General features: G+C 48.3%; 1 protein-coding gene across 3 annotated transcripts in view; it reads left to right on the plus strand.

Annotated features, from left to right (window-relative positions):
- Positions 1–18713, plus strand: part of TMEM231 (transmembrane protein 231) — a 65287-nt gene that overhangs the window by 10470 nt on the left and 36104 nt on the right. For 2 of the 3 annotated variants that reach the window (XM_030204689.1, XM_030204690.1), the window contains 2 exons: positions 1939–2067; positions 17735–17878. In XM_030204689.1, coding sequence (XP_030060549.1) covers positions 1939–2067; positions 17735–17878 — 273 coding nt within the window. The remainder of the gene's footprint in view (positions 1–1938; positions 2068–17734; positions 17879–18713) is intronic. The other variant, XM_030204691.1, reaches the window with a different exon arrangement.

The following is an 18713-nucleotide window of genomic DNA, read 5'->3' on the forward strand; positions in this document are numbered from 1 at the left end:
TGGTGGGGAAGACCTTACTGAAGCTCAAGCAAGACCACGGCACCATGATTCTGATAGCGCCCTTTTGGCCCCGTCAGATCTGGTTCCCTCTTCTTCTGGAGTTGTCCTCAGAAGAACCGTGGAGATTGGAGTGTTTTCCGACTCTCATCTCGCAGAACGACGGGGCGTTGCTGCACCCCAACCTTCAGTCCCTGGCTCTCACGGCCTGGATGTTGAGGGCGTAGACTTCACCGCGTTGGGTCTGTCTGAGGGTGTCTCCCGTGTCTTGCTTGCCTCTAGGAAGGATTCCACTAAAAAGAGTTACTTTTTCAAGTGGAGGAGGTTTGTCGTTTGGTGTGAGAGCAAGGCCCTAGAACCTCGCTCTTGCCCTGCACAGAACCTGCTTGAATACCTTCTGCACTTATCAGAGTCTGGCCTTAAGACCAACTCAGTAAGGAATCACCTTAGTGCGATTAGTGCTTACCATTATCGTGTGGAAGGTAAAGCCATCTCTGGAGAGCCTTTAGTCGTTCGATTCATGAGAGGCTTGCTTTTGTCAAAGCCCCCTATCAAGCCTCCTACAGTGTCATGGGATCTCAACGTCGTCCTCACCCAGCTGATGAAACCTCCTTTTGAGCCACTGAATACCTGCCATCTGAAGTACTTGACCTGGAAGGTCATTTTCTTGGTGGCAGTTACTTCAGCTCGTAGGGTCAGTGAGCTTCAAGCCCTGGTAGCTCATGCTCCATATACCAAATTTCATCACAACAGAGTAGTGCTCCGCACCCACCCAAAGTTCCTACCGAAGGTGGTGTCGGAGTTCCATCTTAACCAGTCAATTGTCTTGCCAACATTCTTCCCCAGGCCGCATACCCGCCCTGCTGAACGTCAGTTGCACACATTGGACTGCAAGAGAGCATTGGCCTTCTACTTGGAGCGGACACAGCCCCACAGACAGTCCGCCCAATTGTTTATTTCTTTCGACCCTAACAGGCTATGGGTCGCTGTCGGGAAACGCACCATCTCCAATTGGCTAGCAGATTGCATTTCCTTCACTTACGCCCAGGCTGGGCTGGCTCTTGAGGGTCATGTCACAGCTCATAGTGTTAGAGCCATGGCAGCGTCAGTGGCCCACTTGAAGTCAGCCACTATTGAAGAGATTTGCAAGGCTGCGACGTGGTCATCTGTCCACACATTCACATCACATTACTGCCTCCAGCAGGATACCCGACGCGACAGTCGGTTCGGGCAGTCGGTGCTGCAGAATCTGTTTGGGGTGTAAATCCAACTCCACCCTCCAGGACCCGAATTTATTCTGGTCAGGCTGCACTCTCAGTTAGTTGTTCTTCGTAGGTCAATTTCTGTTATACCCTCGCCGTTGAGAGGTTCAATTGACCTGGGTTCTTGTTTTGAGTGAGCCTGAGAGCTAGGGATACCCCAGTCGTGAGAACAAGCAGCCTGCTTGTCCTCGGTGAAAGTGAATGATACATACCTGTAGCAGGTGTTCTCCGAGGACAGCAGGCTGATTGTTCTCACCTACCCTCCCTCCTCCCCTTTGGAGTTGCGTTTTAATCATTTTTGCTTGTCATTCAACTGGCGGGAACGGTCGCGCACGGGCGGGAAGACGGCCGCGCATGCGAGGTGGGCGTGCCCTGCGTGCGGACCGCCCGCGAAGCTTCTTCCGGTTGGTGGGGGCTGCCGCGGACGTCACCCAGTCGTGAGAACAATCAGCCTGCTGTCCTCGGAGAACACCTGCTACAGGTATGTATCATTCACTTTATCCTTGTACCTAATTTTTAGCAACCAAATGCATTTTGCTACATTCATTTAAGTGTCCTTCAAAATGTCATTTGGAAGTTGGTTATTCAGTCTGTGCTAGTAACTGTCAGTTGAGCTGAAGTATAGTTACACTTACACTAACCATGGTACTGTTTCTCATGTGCTTCTTATGTCTATTAGGCTAGAGAAGAAGACAAGAATCAGGATGGAAAAATGGACATGTTACATTTTAAATTAGAGCTTCCTTTGCAACCCACAGAGCAAGTACTGAGCGTGCAGCTTATTCTGACCTTTTCATACCAGCTATATGTGCGTATCCTCTTTTTAGTAGTGAATTTGTGTTACACTTTTAGCTAAATCACTGTAGAGAGCTTAATACGAGAGAGATAATAGAAAACAAATCCTGAGCTTATATAACTTGTTTCTGGGGGAGGGGGGATTTCAGCACATCAGATTCTACAGTGTGTTGCGACAAAAGCTGTGCAGTAGGATTAATCCCTATTATTGGAGACCAGTCCAGTGGCTCAGCAGCCAATGCTTTTCTTGGGTTCTCTGCCCAGATATGGCTACTTCTGGCTGACCAGAGGTGTGAACGCATGACGCAGGGGCAACACTTGCTGCCTACAGGAATTACTTGCTTTCTCATAGTGGCAGTCTAGTCAGGCACATTCATTGGTACTGAGAGGCCAATGCACTTATGTTACCAGAAAGAACCGCCTGCTATTTCCACCCCAGTAAGTTATCGAGGTGGAAATAGTGGGCGATTCTTGAAAGAAATCTTATGAAAATGAGCTGCACGGACTTTTACTGTACATCTCTGTAGGGAAGGCTGCCAGGGCATACGCAGAGCAGTGAAATCGCTAAGTGTGGCTGTTTTAGCGTGTAGTACACATGGCTTTCATACACATATACAAACTGCTTGTATGAAAGCGAGGTGTAGCTTTTTTTGCAAAACTGCTGTGGGGAGATGTTGATCAGGTAGGTGAACCTTTTTGTGCATCGCTCCTAAACAACTGTCCATCCCTCAGAATGCACATTTGAATACTGAAAAATTACAGAAGGACCTTACGAGACTGGGAGACTGGGCGGCTAAATGGCAGATGACGTTTAATGTGAGCAAGTGCAAGGTGATGCATGTGTGAAAAAAGAACCCGAATTATAGCTACGTCATGCAAGGTTCCACTTTAGGAGTTATGGACCAAGAAAGGGATGTGGGTGTCGTCGTCGATAATACACTGAAACCTTCTGCTCAGTGTGCTGCTGCAGCTAGGAAAGCGAATAGAATGTTGGGTATTATTAGGAAAGGTATGGAAAACAGGTGTGAGGGTGTTATAATGCCGTTGTATCGCTCCATGGTGCGACCGCACCTTGAGTATTGTGTTCAATTGTGGTCGCCGCATCTCAAGAAAGATATAGTAGAATTGGAAAAGGTGCAGCGAAGGGCGACTAAAATGATAGCGGGGATGGGACGACTTCCCTATGAAGAAAGACTAAGGAGGCTAGGGCTTTTCAGCTTGGAAAAGAGACGGCTGAGGGGAGACATGATAGAGGTATATAAAATAATGAGTGGAGTGGAACAGGTGGATGTGAAGCATCTGTTCTCACTTTCCAAAAATACTAGGACTAGGGGGCATGCAATGAAACTACAGTGTAGTAAATTTAAAACAAATCGGAGAAACGTTTTCTTCACCCAACGCATAATTAAACTCTGGAATTCGTTTCCGGAGAACGTGGTGAAGGCGGTTAGCTTAGCAGAGTTTAAAAAGGGGTTCCATATCATCATGCTGATCAATCCATAGACTGGTGGGTTGTGTCCATCTACCAGTAGGTGGAGATAGAGAGCAATCCTTTTGCCTCCCTATATGTGGTCATGTGCTGCGGGAAACTCCTCAGTATGTTCTCTATCTCAGCAGGTGGTGGTCACACACAGCAGCAGCTCTGGCTAGGTCTCCAAGCCTAATTTTTAGGTTTTGTTGAGTACCTGGGGTTGAGGGCTCTTCTTGAGCAAGTGCAAACCTGGTGGTGCCAGGTCCCTCCTTTTCTCCCCCCTCCCGCTGGCTCCGTTAAAAAAAAAAAATTTTGGACGTCCTTAAGGGCGTTTATTTCAACGTTTATTTAAACGTTTATTGCAGCTACTCACTGGGACACCAGTTCATTACAGCTCGGAGCGAGAAGCAGGTAATTTTTACCTTTTTATAGCGGGCAGGGGGTTCCCCGATCGATCTCCACGTGGCCTATGGCGTCGGAGGGCGAGGGTGCGAAGAATCGCTCCCCGGACTGCGTGTGCGCTTCTAGCGGGGATGCGGGGGTCTTAAAGTCTGATTCGCCCTTGTTGGGTGTCAGTTTGGAGGCCGGTCAGTGTCCCGGTTCTTCCTCCGGTGTGGCAGTTTTTCCCGCCATAAACGCCCATCCCCCGCTGCTCGCCTCCGCCATCTTGGCCGGCCACTCTGCTCGGACGGCTTCTTCCTGGGCCGCCCTTGAGCTGTGAGACGTTAATGCCATAGCCGCCCTTGATTTGGGCGACGGCAAAAAAGCGGCTAAAGTTAAGCACCGTTCTTCCCGCGCGGCTCCTTCGCGGAGTGTCGCGCCGGACACCATCTTGGATGCGCAGCATGTTTCTCCACAGTTGAGGGTGCGTCTAGGGCTGTGGCCCAGGCTGCTGAAGTGCACAGTCTGGGGGGTTTCTCCCCCGAGTTTATTTTGCAGCTGCATCAGGCCTTCCTTATGCAAAACGCTGCCCCTGCTCCTTTGGCCGATAAAGGGGTTGAGGCCCCCGGAAGTAAACGCCCTCGGGTGGATTCCCAGGCCTTAGAGGACTCTGTCTCCTCTGATGTAGATGAGGGCAGCGTATCTGAGTTCTCCCAACGGTCCTTTGGGGATTCCTTGGAGGAGACGGATTCCCGCTCAGATGGAGCGGATGACCCCTCTGCAGCGCGGATCTTTCGCTCAGAGGATTTGCCCAACCTGTTAGTGCAGGCCATGAGCATTTTGAAGATTTCCTCTCCAGAGGACGTCTCTCCCTCAGCCCCTGTTGGCTCCGCCATTATGCTGGGGACGAAGCGCCCGCCTAGAACCTTCCACGTGCATGATGCCATGCACACCTTAATTTCGGCTCAATGGGATGTCCCGGAAGCGAGCCTCAAAGTGGCTAGGGCTATGCCCTGCCTCTATCCTTTGCCTGAAAGTGAACGGGAGGCCTTTCTTTGGCCTATCGTGGATTCTTTAATCACTGCGGTGACTAAGAAAACGGCGTTGCCAGTGGAAGGTGGCACGGCCCTAAAGGACGCCCAAGACAGAAGATTGGAGACGGCCTTAAGGTCGTCCTTCGAGGCGGCTGCCTTAAGTTTGCAGGCCTCAGTTTGCGGCTCCTATGTGGTCAGGGCGTGCCTGACGATTGTGCAGCGGGCTTCCCCTTCGGATCCTTCCTTGAGGGCTGATTGGCCGGCCCTGGAATCGGGCTTGGCTTATTTGGCAGACTTACTGTATGATGTCTTGAGAGCCTCAGCTAAAGGTATGGCTCAGACAGTCTCTGCGCGGCGGTGGCTTTGGCTGAAGCATTGGTCTGCTGACCACGCCTCTAAGTCCCGCCTGGCTAAGTTGCCTTTTAAAGGCAAGCTGCTCTTTGGGGTCGAGCTGGACAAAATTGTGACCGATCTCGGCACGTCTAAGGGCAAGAGGTTACCAGAGGTCAGGGCTCGGGCCAGTGCTCACCCCGGTAACTCCAGAGGACGGTTTCAGGAAGCCCGTCGGTACCGCCCGGGCAAGTCGGGCTCCTCTGCCCCCTCTTCCTTCAAGAGGAACTTCTCCCCCAAGCAGCATTCCTTTCGCAGAGACCGCCGTCCCGGAGGTGCGCCCTCCGGTCCTCCCTCAGGGTCTCGTACCCAATGACGGGGTCCTGATCCATGGTCCAGTGCGGATTGGAGGACGCCTGTCCTCGTTTCTGTGGTTCCTGTTCGGAGGTAAAAAAAAAAAAAAGGCTTACAGCAGCTTTGCCTGCTTATGTGGCTACTGTGTTACTTGGATGTTGGATGGCTTATGTAAAGCAGCTACTTGGTCCTCATTTCTTCCTTTTCCAAGCATTTTCATCTGGATTTTGTGGCTCGAGCAGACTCCTCTTTCTGCCATTTGGTGCTCTTTGCAGGAGTTTCAGATTCCCAGTCTACATGAGGACTGCTTTGCTATATCCCACAAGTATCTGGATTCATCTGCTGCAGGTGCTAAGGAAGGAGAAATTATGTTTTACGTGATAATTTTCTTTCCTTTAACTGCAGCAAAAGAATCCAGAACCCCACCCTTCTTCAGTGCTCTGTTCTCATGGTTTGTTCATTTCTGTGTTTATGGTAATGGCTCATTTGGTGTTAAAAGTTTTTGCTGTGTTCTACTGTTCATTCTGCTTCTCTGTGAGGAAGGTGATCTATTATGACTCCTTATTCTTCTTTGTTATGAAAAATACTGACTAACCAAGGAGCGTACCGTCCTGTAAGACAAAGTTCAGTGCTATCGCTACCTGCTGGTAGATGGTCACAACCCACAAGTCTCTGGATTAATCTGCTGTGGTTAAAGGAAAGAAAATTATCAGGTAAGACATAATGTCTCCTTCTCGCATTCTTCTCGCCTTCCATTGGAGTTGTCTTCATAGCTTTTATACTATGCTGTTGGTCCCACACTTGAGCATCAGGTGGGAAGGCACCCACACATACACAGTGGGGGCACTGCCTCAAAGTTTTAAAGTGACAGTGCACTATGGCAGTGTCTGCACTGGGCTCTGTGGGTGACATCAACCACATGTGATAATATATGCCTGCTATCCTTGGAGAACACCTGCTACAGGTAAGTAATTATGCTTTATCCCCTCATTCTATAACCATTCACATGCTTACATTTATAGAATACTAGTAAAAAAGGCCCGTTTCTCAAAAAAAATGACGGGCGCTAGCAAGGCTATCTTGTAATGGTGATTATGTTTTTAAGGCTCTCGTCGAAGCGATTTCTCCTCTCTCCCCTCCATGTCCCGCAATTCTGACTGCCCCTCCATGTGCAGCGATTCTCTTGTGCCCTGATGTCCCCTCTGTGTCCCGCGATTCTGGCCTCCCCTCCATATCCAGCGATTCTCCTCTGCCCTGCCCTCCCTTTCGTGTCCCGCGATTCTGGGGTCCCCTCCATGTCCAGCGATTCTCCTCTGCCCTCCCTTTCATGTCCAGCGATTCTCCTCTGCCCTTCCCTCCAAATCCTGCGATTCTGACCTCCCCTCCATGCCCAGCGATTGTCCTCTACCCTGCCCTCCCATCCGTGTCCCGCGATTCTCTCCACTCCTCCCATCCTATCCATGTCCATCAATTCTCCTCTGCCTTTGCCTCCCCTCCATGTCCAGTGATTCTCCTCTGCCCTCCCCTGCCTTCCATGTCCCGGGATTCTCCCCTCACCTCCCATCCCCTCCATGTCAATTCTCCTCTGCCCTGACCTCTCCTCCCCTCCATGTCCCTCGATTCTGTCCTCCCCTCCATGTCCAGCGTTCCGTTGCCTTCACTTGTCTTGCTTGCGTTCGTAACATCCTGACGTCAGCTTGCCTCCAGCGTTCCCTTCCCTCTCACTGTTCTGCCCTCTAACATCATTTCGTCTTTACGCGAGGGCGGGACAGTGAGAGGGAAGGGACGCTGGAGGCTTGCTGATGTCAGGATGTTACAAACCCAGCCAGCCAGCCGTGGAACGTTGACGGTACAAATTATTATATTAGATTCCAATCCATGTGCATGTGTACACTTCTGTGTGTAAATGGCTGTAAGACATGAAATTTGATTAGTGCTATCCAGAGACAGACAAAGCAAACCCCTCACAAAACAATTTCCTAGTGTTTAAATGAGCAGAGCTAATCATCTTAGCATAATAAGAACATCTAACCTTAACAGTTCTTAATTTATAAGATTTGAATTGCGCTTTCCAAAGCAACTTATCATTCACTAGTAAAAAAGGCCCGTTTCTGAAAGAAATGGGCGCTAGCAAGGTTTTCCTCGGAGTGTGTATGTTTGAGAGAGTATGTGTGAGAATGACTGTTTGAGAGAGAGTGAATGTGCGAGTGTGTGTGTATAACATAGTAACATAGTAGATGACGGCAGAAAAAGACCTGCACGGTCCGTCCAGTCTGCCCAAGAAGACAACTCATATGTGCTACTTTCTGTGTATACCCTACTTTGATTTGTACCTGTGCTCTTCAGGGCACAGACCGTATAAGTCTGCCCAGCACTATCCCCGCCTCCCAACCATCGGCTCTGGCACAGACCGTATAACTCTGCCCAGCACTATCCCCGCCTCCCACCACCAGCTCTGGCACAGACCGTATAAGTCTGCCCAGCACTATCCCTGCCTCCCACCACCGGCTCTGGCACAGACCGTATAAGTCTGCCCAGCACTATCCCTGCCTCCCACCACCGGCTCTGGCACAGACCGTATAAGTCTGCCCAGCACTATCCCTGCCTCCCACCCACCAGTCCCACCTCCCACCATCGGCTCTGGCACAGACCGTATAAGTCTGCCCAGCACTATGAGAGAGAGAGAGTGAGACTGGGTGCGAGTGTGTCTGTGAGAGAGAGAGAGAGAGTGTGTGTGTGAGATTGAGTGTGTGCCAGGGGCGCCCCCCCCTCCGAGTTCCAGGGTCGTCCCCTCCCTCCCTCTGAGTTCCAGGGTCGTCGTCCCCCTGTCTCCCTCCCTCCCTCCGAGTTTCAGGGTCCCTCCCTCCCTCCCAGTTCCAGGCTCCCTCCCTCCGAGTTTCAGGGTCCTCCCTCCCTCTGAGTTTCAGGTTCCCTCCTCCCTCCGAGTTTCAGGTTCCCGTCCTCCGAGTTCCAGGGTCCCCCTCTCTCTGAGTTTCAGGGTCCCCCTCTCTCCCAGTTCCAGGGTCGTCGTCCCTCCCTTCCAGTTCCAGCACCCCTCCCTCCAAATTTTAGAAGTCATGTTCACTTACCAAGTCGGGGTGATGGCAGCCGTCGGCAGCGGTAAAAGGCGTACAGGCTCGCCCCTTCACTCTCTCTCAGCTGTGGTCCAGCCCTCATTTCCTGTTTCTGCAAGGGCGGGACCAGAGCTGAGAGAGAGTGAAGGGCCGAGCCTGCACTCCTTTTACCTCTGCTGCCGGCCGCCGTCAACCCGACTTGGTAAGTGAAGATGAGTTTTAAAATTCGAATGGAGGGAGTTCCAGTTTGTGGGTTACCTGTTTTGGCCGCTGCCGTTCTGTTCTCTGAAGCGGCTCCCACTGTTGTTGCCCACCGTTGTCCGATGCTGTTCAGCTGTCAGTGTTCTTGTTTGCCGGTGCCATCCAGCTATCACTGTCGTTATTGTAGTCGCGTGCTTCCCGCCTCCCTGCTAGGAGTAGTAACATCTCCTGACGTCAGGCAAGCAGGGTTCTAGTGCGGGCCAGTGACGTCAGAAGAAGTTACGATTCCAGTGAGACACATTCGAACGTTGAAGGAGCAAATTATTATAGTAGATATGCCTTTACTCCTTATAAAAAAAACAGCAGCTCTATTTTAAGCAAAAGTAAAGCTAGCTATAAAGATTTAACAGCTTCTCTGAAGTGTGCTACCCAGCAATCACATTACTCTGATACAGTGGCATAGCTAGGGTAGTTGACACCCGGGGCCGGTCATTTTTTAACCCCCCCCCCCCCCCCCCGAAATCCAGTACTAGGCATACCGAGAATACAAAACACTCAGGACCTATAGAGCAATTCTACCATACCATAAGCAGTAATTTGTACGAGTCACACAAGGAAAAGGAATGCATCTTAAACACTACAGTGAGCACTAGAACATTAATTCACCTATTGTAAAACGAAAACAGACAGATTAGTACAGATCGTCAATCCTGCAGTCAATGCCAACCGAAAGCCATGTCTTTTTCACAAACACAGATACACCCTAATCCACTATAGAATAAATAATCATAAACTTTCTATTTAGACAAAAATTAAACTGAACCCCCGATGCCAGACTCTGCATACAATGCAACACCACAGAAACAGAAAATGTCCTCTAGTACTGTGCAAAATATAAAGACAGCAGATGTAAATTTGAAAAAACTAACAAATACCAATCACCACTTTACAAATTAACAAATAATATCATTTTATTGGACTAATACATTTAGCTTTCAGAGGCCAAAACCTCCTTCCTCAGGTCAATTCAGTATAGTACTGTTACAGTGTCCTATCCTGACCTGAGGAAGGGGGTTTTGAAAGTAAAATGTATTAAAATTAGTCCAATAAAAAGATTATCTTATTTACATGTTCTATTATAAACATTTATTAACACAGCTACAATACTTTATCCTAAAGCAAAAAAATAAAAATATATATTTACAGTTCGTTGTCTCTGGTTTCTGATTTCCTCATCTTTTCACTGTCTTCCCTCTATCCAGCATCTGTCTTTGCTCTCTCTCTGCCATCCAGTGTCTGCCCTCTCTCTCTGCTCCTTCCATCCACTGTCTGCCCTCTCTCCCTTCCATCCACTTCTGCCCCTTTCATGCACCATCTGCCCCAGTCTGCCATCTCTCTCTCCCCCTTCCATCAACATCTGCCCTCTATCTCTGCCCCTTCCATCCACCATTTGCCGCAGTCTGCCCTCTTTCTCTCTCCCCTTCCACCCACCATCTGCCCTTTCTCTCTGACCCTTCAATCCGTCTGCCCTCCCTCTCCCATCCGTCCAGGGTCTGCCCTCCCTCACGTGCCCCCCTCCATCCAGGATCTGTCCCCTCTCTCTCTCTGCCCCCTCTTTTCAGCCCCCAGTTCCAGTCCCTTTCATCCACCACATGCCTTGCATCCCCCCCTTTCAGCCCCAGACCCATTCTCCCACCTGCCCCAGGCATGGACCCATTTTCCCTCCTGCCCCCTTGTCAGACCCCAGTTCCAGCTTCAGACCCCTTCTCCCATCTGAGCACTCCCCTCCCCCCCCCAATCCCCTTCTCCCCTCTCTGAGCACCCACCCTCCCTAATCCCCTTTAAGCACCCCTCTGAGGTCCCCCACCCTTCCCCAATCCCCTTCTCCCTCTCTGAGCTCCCCCACCCTTCCCCAATCCCCTTCTCCCCTCTCTGAGCTCCCCCACCCTCCCTAACCCCCTTTAAGCACTGCTCTGAGGTCCCCCCTCCCCAATCCCCTTCTCCCCTCCTTGATGCTCTCCCACCCTCCCTAATCCCCTTTAAGCACCCCTCTGAGCGCCCCCACCCCTCCCCAATCCCCTTCTCCCCTCTGAATCCCCGACCCGAGATCCGTTCTCCTACCCTGTCCTGCTTTAAAAAAAATTTTTTCGAAGCGCCGGAAAGTGGCAGGCAGCGCGCCTTGCGTCTGCCCTGCTAGTAAAGAAGATCTCGCTGACGTCGTCGCCCTTCCCACATTGAGTCTCGCCCCCCTCTGAGGAAACTTCCTATTACCGCAAGGGCAGGCGGGCGGGACTTAGTGTGGGAAGGACGACGACGTCAGCGAGATTTTCTTTACTAGCAGGGCAGACGCGAGGCACGCTGCCTGCCACTCTCCGGCGCTTCGAAAAATTTTTTTTTAAACTCGGAGCAGCGGGAGCGGAGCACCCCCTCACCCGATGACACCCGGGGTGGACCGCCCCCACCGCCCCGCCCTTGCTACGCCACTGCTCTGATAAAATACACAAGCTAAAGAATGGGGTAAAGACACATACCTGTGAACAGTACTATAGTAGTAGAACAACCAAAATTAAGAGCTCCACTGCTGTTACCCTTTTGTTTTTGCTCATTCATATTTTGGGGTCGATATTCAGTCAGTGGCAGTGAGTGTTTTATTAGTCACCGGGGGCGTTATTCATGGTATTCAGTGCTGGATGTCTGGGTTTATGCGACCGGCTATCTTTTATGTGGTTAAGTGCGATATTCACCACTTCCTTAGCGTCCCTCCGGACCGGCCCAGGATTGGACTGATGGGTTCTGCACACCTACCAGCAGGTGGAGACTGAGAAAAAAACTGACTCTAGAGAGCCAATAAGAGCCCTGGTCATGTGAACCTAGCCTCAGTATTTTCTCAGTCTCCCAGCAGGTAGGAAGTGAGCTCATTAGTCTCTCTTTGTGGTATAGTTTTTGCTATATTTTTTCATGCGAAAAACACAACCAAAAAGATGTTCCAACCAATGTGGAAATTAAAAAGAGTAAGACCATTCTTCCCAAGGACAGTCTTCCGTAATCTGGTACAATTATTAGTACTCAGTCATCTAGACTACTGCAACTCACTCTACGCTGGCTGCAGAGAACAAATACTCAAAAAACTCCAAACAGCCCAGAACATGGCAGCCAGACTCGTATTCAGAAAATCAAAATACCAAAGTGCAAAACCCCTACAAGAGAAGCTACACTGGCTCCCACTCAAAGAACGCATCATGTTCAAAGTATGTACCCTAGTTTACAAAATCATCCACAGCAAGACCCCAGCCTACATGTCAGACCTGATAGACTTACCACCCAGGAATGCTAAAAAATCATCTCGCACATTCCTTAATCTTCATTTCCCCAACTGTAAAGGTCTAAAATACAAATTAATGCACGCATCAACCTTTTCCTATATGAGCACGCAATTCTGGAACGGGTTGCCACGCAACCTAAAAGCGATCTATGAACTGACCAACTTCCGCAAACTACTGAAGACCCATCTCTTTGACAAGATATACCACATAGATCAACACATCTGAAACTCCCCACATATACCCAGAAATGTTTAATAATGCCTTCTGTTATATTACTATCATGTATTCCATTACCGTGTAACCCAAAATCCTTCTGTAATAACAAATGTCTATTCTCTTCTTATTTCCACTATCCATGATGTATTGTAAGCCACATTGAGCCTGCAAAGAGGTGGGAAAATGTGGGATACAAATGCAATAAATAAATAAATAATATATTATTTTTCTTTCTTCTGTGCCAAGGAAATTCTATTAGAGTTTGCCTGATACTAAGCAACTTAGTATTCAGCCTCTGGGGTGTTACACTCGGGTGCCCCGAGTCCCTCTCCCCTTTCCTCCCCATCTCAGGGGCATAGCTATGGGTGGGCCTGCCCACCTAAGCGCGCACACAACTGCCGCAGCAGCAGCCTAGCGTGACGGCTGAGACGGCACCCGCGGCGCTCTGGCAGCAGCTGATCTGTCCTGTGGCTCTGATTTCAGGCCCGCTCACCCCCCAAGCGCGCACACACACAGCCTCTAGCGTACTTGCGGGCACCCGCGCTGGCGCGCTCAGACATCATCAGGCCACCACCTACCTTCGGGCTTAGAGCCTTAGACTCAGGAGAGGCAGAATGCGTCGTGGTTGTCCACATATCCATCCTATGTGGTGCGTAGCGGTATGATCCGGACGTGGTGGCTGTGTGTGCGCAGCGGCGTGCTCGTGGCATCTGAGCCTGAGGGAGGGCAGGCTGAAAAAATAGCTGCACATGGCCACATGCACGCATGCAGGGTGTGCGAGCCTGGCCCTGCCCTCCCTGGAAAAACGTGGGAATTGGCCGGGACTCAGTCTTCGAATTGAGAAGAGATCATATCAGAATCGACTCGAGTTCCTGTCGGCCCCAGGTAACTTTACTGCCAAGCAGCAGCAGCCAGCCCAGCAGAGCAGCAGGTAATAAAATTGTTGTAAATGCGTTTTGGAGGTTTTTACATAATAATTTTAAAATCATGTCAATTTTTTTAAATTAAGCTAGCTGGGGCCTGGTGGGCACTATTAAAATTTATTGTTGTGGAATTTCTGGGTGGGGTAAGCACTTCATTGCCTAGGGCAAAAAATGTATATATTTAATGATTAAAATATACCTTTTTTTGCCCTGCATTGAAGAGCCCACCCCCACCCAGAAGCCCACCACCATGACCTGCCAGCATTTTGATTACTCTTTTGTTATCAAAATGATGGCTGTGGTCTGGTAGTGGGTTTCTGGATGGGGGGGGGGGGGGGTAGACGATTCACTGCCAGTGCCTAGGGCAATGAGGAGCCCATCCCCACCCAAAAATTCCCCAACAATAAATTTTAATAGTGCCAAGCTAGCTTAATTTTAAAAAAGTTGTCTTTCTCTCATTTTGGTGGGTTTTTGGGTTGGGATGGTCTCTGCAGTGCCTAGTTTAAAATTAAAAAAAAAAAAAAAGTGTAGGCACCGGCGGTTTTCTCTGGGTGGACCGGTGCGTGCAGAGTTGGGCATGAAAAAAAAGTTTTTTTCCTTAGCATCCCGCCAGACCGGCCCAGGATTGGACTGATGGGTTGTGCACGCCTTCCAGCAGGTGGGCCGGTCCGGAGGGATTAAAGGAAAGCAAATTAGCAGGTAAGGTCTAATTTCTCCTTTTAATTTAATTCCATAGGGGGTGGGTAGGAAGTAGGACAGGGCTATATATATATACTAGTAAAAAAGGCCCGTTTCTGTTTTAAAGGAAACAGGCGCTAGCAAGGTTTTCCTCGGAGTGTGTATGTTTGAGAGAGAGAGTGTGTGTGTGAGTGACTGTATGAGAGAGAGTGAATGTGCGAGTGTGTGTGTGTGTGACAGAGAGAGAGTGAGACTGGGTGCGAGTGTGTGTGTGAGAATGAGAGTATGTGCCAGGGTCCCCCCCTCCCTCCCAGTTCCAGGGTTGTTGTCCCCCCCCACCCCCGGTCTGTCTCCCAGTTGCAGGGGGGTCCCCCTTTCCCTCCCTTCCTTCCTTCCTCCCTTTTTCCCAGTTGCAGGGTCCTCCCTCCCTCCCGGTTGCAGGGTCTGTCTGTCTCCCCCCTCCTTTTGTCCTCCACGTTTTAAGGCACTGCCTATCCAGTTGAAACAGCCTTAGACTTGTTTCAGATGGAACAACAATTTAAAAACGACAATGTGACAATGTGAAGCAGCAGCTTGTTTTTGAGTGTATACCAATGATGGCTGCGTAGGGGAGTGGAAACAGAGATTAACCAATGGGCTTCCTTGCTTACCATACACTTGCTTTGCTCACTTCCACTCCTGTCTATTAAACGTCCTGCAGCATCTCATAGGTTTGCTTGCTTTGTGACTTCACCCGAGGTGCAGCCAATCAGTGAGATTCATGACGTCAGTTTGATCTACAGCACCTAGCAGACCACGGTTCCAGGCAGCCTCAGAATGTTGGAGGTGAGAATTATTATATAGGATAATATGATGTGTTAAGTTATGTCTTGTTCCAGAATAAACAGATTTAAATATATAGGATAATATATATATATATATATATATATATATATATATAAAACGAGAGAGAGAGAGTGTGTGTGAGAGTGAGTGAGTGTGTGTGCCCACCCATATTAGCTCTGGGCCCACCCAAAATGTCAGGTCTGGCTACGCCACTGCCCCATCTCCCTTAACTAAGGGAAGGGCTACCCTTTCCAAGTAAAGGTGTATTGCCTTTGGGAAAGGCAGCCAGTATTAAAAAAAAAAAAGAGCAAAGGAAAGCTAACAAAGCCTCCTTTTGAGCCATTACAAGCATGTTCCCTGAAGGACTTGACGCTTAAGACGGTGTTTTTGGTGGCTATTGCGTCAGCTAGAAGAGTCTCAGAGTTGCAAGCTTTTTCCTGTAGATCTCCATTTCTGGAATTTTCTAAAGAGCGAGTGGTCCTTCAGCCGGTTCCTTCCTTTTGCCTAAGGTACTTTCTCGTTTTCATATGTCCCAGTCGGTTTTTCTTCCTGTTCTGGGATCGGCCTCCGGAACACAGGAGCAGCAGAAGTTGCATACTCTGGATGTTAAGAGAGTTCTTAAACGATATCTCGCAGTCACGGAAGACTTCCGTCGCTCGGACCGTCTTTTTCTTCTTTTTGCTGGTCGCCGCAAGGGCTTGTCAGCTTCTAAGCCCATGTTGTCTCGGTGGATCAAGGAGATGATAGTGTCTGCTTATCTGTTGGCGGGCAGACCAGTTCCTGAGGCGCTTAAAGCTCATTCTACATGAGAGCAGGCAGCCTCGTGGGCGGAGTGCTTCTTGATGCCTCCAGCGGAGATCTGTAAGGCGGCAACTTGGTCCTCTCTCCATTCTTTCTGTAAGCATTACAGGCTGGATGTCCAGTGTCGTCAGGAGGCGATCTTTGCATCACGTGTACTCACAGCGGGTTTGCTGTGGTCCCTCCCTTAGGACTACTGCTTTTGATCAGTCCAATCCTGGGCCGGTCCAGAGGGACGCTAAGGAAGGAGAAATTAGACCTTACCTGCTAATTTGCTTTCCTTTAGTCCCTCCGGACTGGCCCAGGTCCCTCCCATGTTCTATTTTTCAGTCAAGATTCAATATTACTGTGTACAGATATTCAACTGTCGTCTACAGAGCTGTTCTGCAAGTTAGACAGTTAAAGGAAATACATAATGTTCTGCAAGTTAAAAGGTTAAACAGTTCATAATGTTATGCAAGTTGAACAGTTAAAGAAATACATAAATCTGTACATAATTGGCCATACCTCAGCTCTGAGCCGAGATGTTGGTGAGCCCAGTGTCACGGCTAAGCCGTAGTTTAAGCACGTTTCTCTTGTGCTTTCTGGCTGCTTGAATTCCTCATGGCACAGAATATAGGTCTTTCTTTTCCTTTCTGCTTTGTTATTCAAATACTGAGGCTAGGGTCACATAACCAGGGCTCTTATTGGCTCTCTAGAGTCAGAGTTTTTTTCTCAGTCTCCACCTGCTGGTAGGCGTGCACAACCCATCAGTTCAATCCTGGGCCGGTCCGGAGGGACTAAAGGAAAGCAAATTAGCAGGTAAGGTCTAATTTCTCCTTAACCATATAAGCGACACTGCATAAAGATAGGACTGATTTTTATATGGTCAGGTTTGGCTGCTTAACTTAGGTGGTTAAGTGCTGAATATTTTTTTATTTGCTCACACCTTTTTTAGTAGTAGCTCAAGGACTGCCTATGAAATAGTCGACTTTGAGTTTAGCACTAGTTAAATGCCACTGAATATCAGTGGATAACCTCAAACAAGTGATTTAATGAGCCAGTTAAATCGCTCTGAATATCGACCCTATTAATATCTATTCTGGCAGGTGGCTATTTTGTACTTTAGATGGAATGTCTGTGGGGGTTTTTTAATTATGTGCCTTGTGACTGTGTTGTAATTACATTTGCGATTTTAAGGGGCAGTTGTTCAACTGAGAATTCTGCAGTCATCTAGGCAACATGAGCAGTAGTGATTTTACATTCCTTTTTTTTCAAGTTAATGATGAGCATTTCCGTTTATGGATCTCTTCACTCCTGATGTCATTATCAAGGTGTTCCATGGCGAGAAATTTCACTACAATAAGCACTTGTGTTTGAATGTGGTGGAATTTTTCAATTTTGGCTGTGTTGCAGTTGTATTTCTGCTCAAAGGTACATGTATCTCCACCCTACTCTTTAGCTTGTTTATTTTGTTGGAGTAATGTTGATAGCTGGGTTGGCACTCTCTATCCTAAAAACCTGAATCGCTGGGTATTGACTATGAAAATGCATGAGATAGATTTGCATACCAAATTCATTGTAGATATCGTGAAAAACTGATTGGCTGGGTGCAGTAGCATACCAAGGGCAGGGCGGTTCGCCTCGGGTGCAGGCAGCAAGGGGTGCATGGAGCAGTGGCGCAGCCAGTTCTCTGCCCCCTCTGATGTTACTTCCTGTTCCGGGGCAGGGGACTGTCGGAGCCGATAGCCGTGCCACTTCTCTGTGCAGCCCCAAGTGGTGAGGATGATGCACTTTGGGGAGAGGGAGGTGATGCACCAAGGGGGGGGGGGCATAGCGGCGACCCACCCTGGTGGCAGCCAACCTAGGTACGCCACTGGCTGGGTGTGCCCTGAGGATTGGGTTGAGAAGCTCTGCTTTAAAGTAACTGTTAAATCTTTTTTAAGCCAGCTTTACTTTTGTTTAAAGTAGGGCTACTATTGTAGCCATGGAAAGGGCTTTGATTATTGTCCTCTTAGGTTTTAATGATGATCAGTGTATTTAGGAGAAAATGAATCTTTCCAGGTGTTAGCTAAGTTTGCTTTGAATTTCAGAAAATGTCAACGTTTGTGATGCAGAGCATGGGTTTCCTTCAGTACTCCTCTCCAGTTCCAGGGTCAAAACTGTATGTGAATGCAGATTTAAAATTGCAGCAAAGGCAACCTTTGAATCACCGTGGATTGGACACAAGATACAACGTAAGAGAGGTTTTCTAGTCTAATTTAGTTGACTAGCATATGGGCAATACATTCTATAATAGTGTTTGGCAAGCTTTCTTGTATTTGCATTTCATAGTAATGTAGGTATTTTGGTCTAGGTAAAAAAAAAAAAAAAAAAAGAGGCGCTTAGTGTCTTGCAACAGCAGAAAGAAGAAACAGAGAGCAGACACTGGAAGTCCAAACAGATTCTTTATTCTTACAGACCCGATGTGCCCACATGTCACCAATTAGACAGCATCAGGGGTAGAGACAACAGAAGAATAAAAGATTTATCAAAAAATCATAATAAAAATAATTTGGTACAACAAAATTCACAACAAACCATATGTAAAATATACAAAAAACATATATATATATATATATATAAGTATCAATATAAAACTTTAATTGATAAAAACTTTAAAAAACACATATATAGGTAAAAGACGTAGGAAACGTATGCTAATAGAGCATATATAAAATTCAAATCAACGTAGCTAACTAGGGACAATGAAGGCTTAGCCCAGGTAGCAAAACTGACCATCCAAGATGACCTGAAGGCGTAGCATAAAGGCATAAAACAACAAAAAAAAGGGGGAAATAGGCACCTCCACACTCCGTGTGGTTTTTCTCTGTAGCATAAAGGCATAACAGTAAATGTGAAAGGTGCCTTATTTAGGTGAAGGATAAAAACTTCTAATATTATCTGGAATAAGGCTAAAATGGTAAAATGGAGCACAGGTGGAACAACAGTTAAAAATTGGGCTAAATGTAAGTAGCAGTAAAACTCCTAAGCAGTGCAAGAGCAGTGCTGGCGTAGCAAACTAAAAACTAA

The sequence above is a fragment of the Microcaecilia unicolor genome, chromosome 5, assembly GCF_901765095.1.
Source record: "Microcaecilia unicolor chromosome 5, aMicUni1.1, whole genome shotgun sequence".
In the NCBI taxonomy this organism is placed as follows: domain Eukaryota; kingdom Metazoa; phylum Chordata; class Amphibia; order Gymnophiona; family Siphonopidae; genus Microcaecilia; species Microcaecilia unicolor.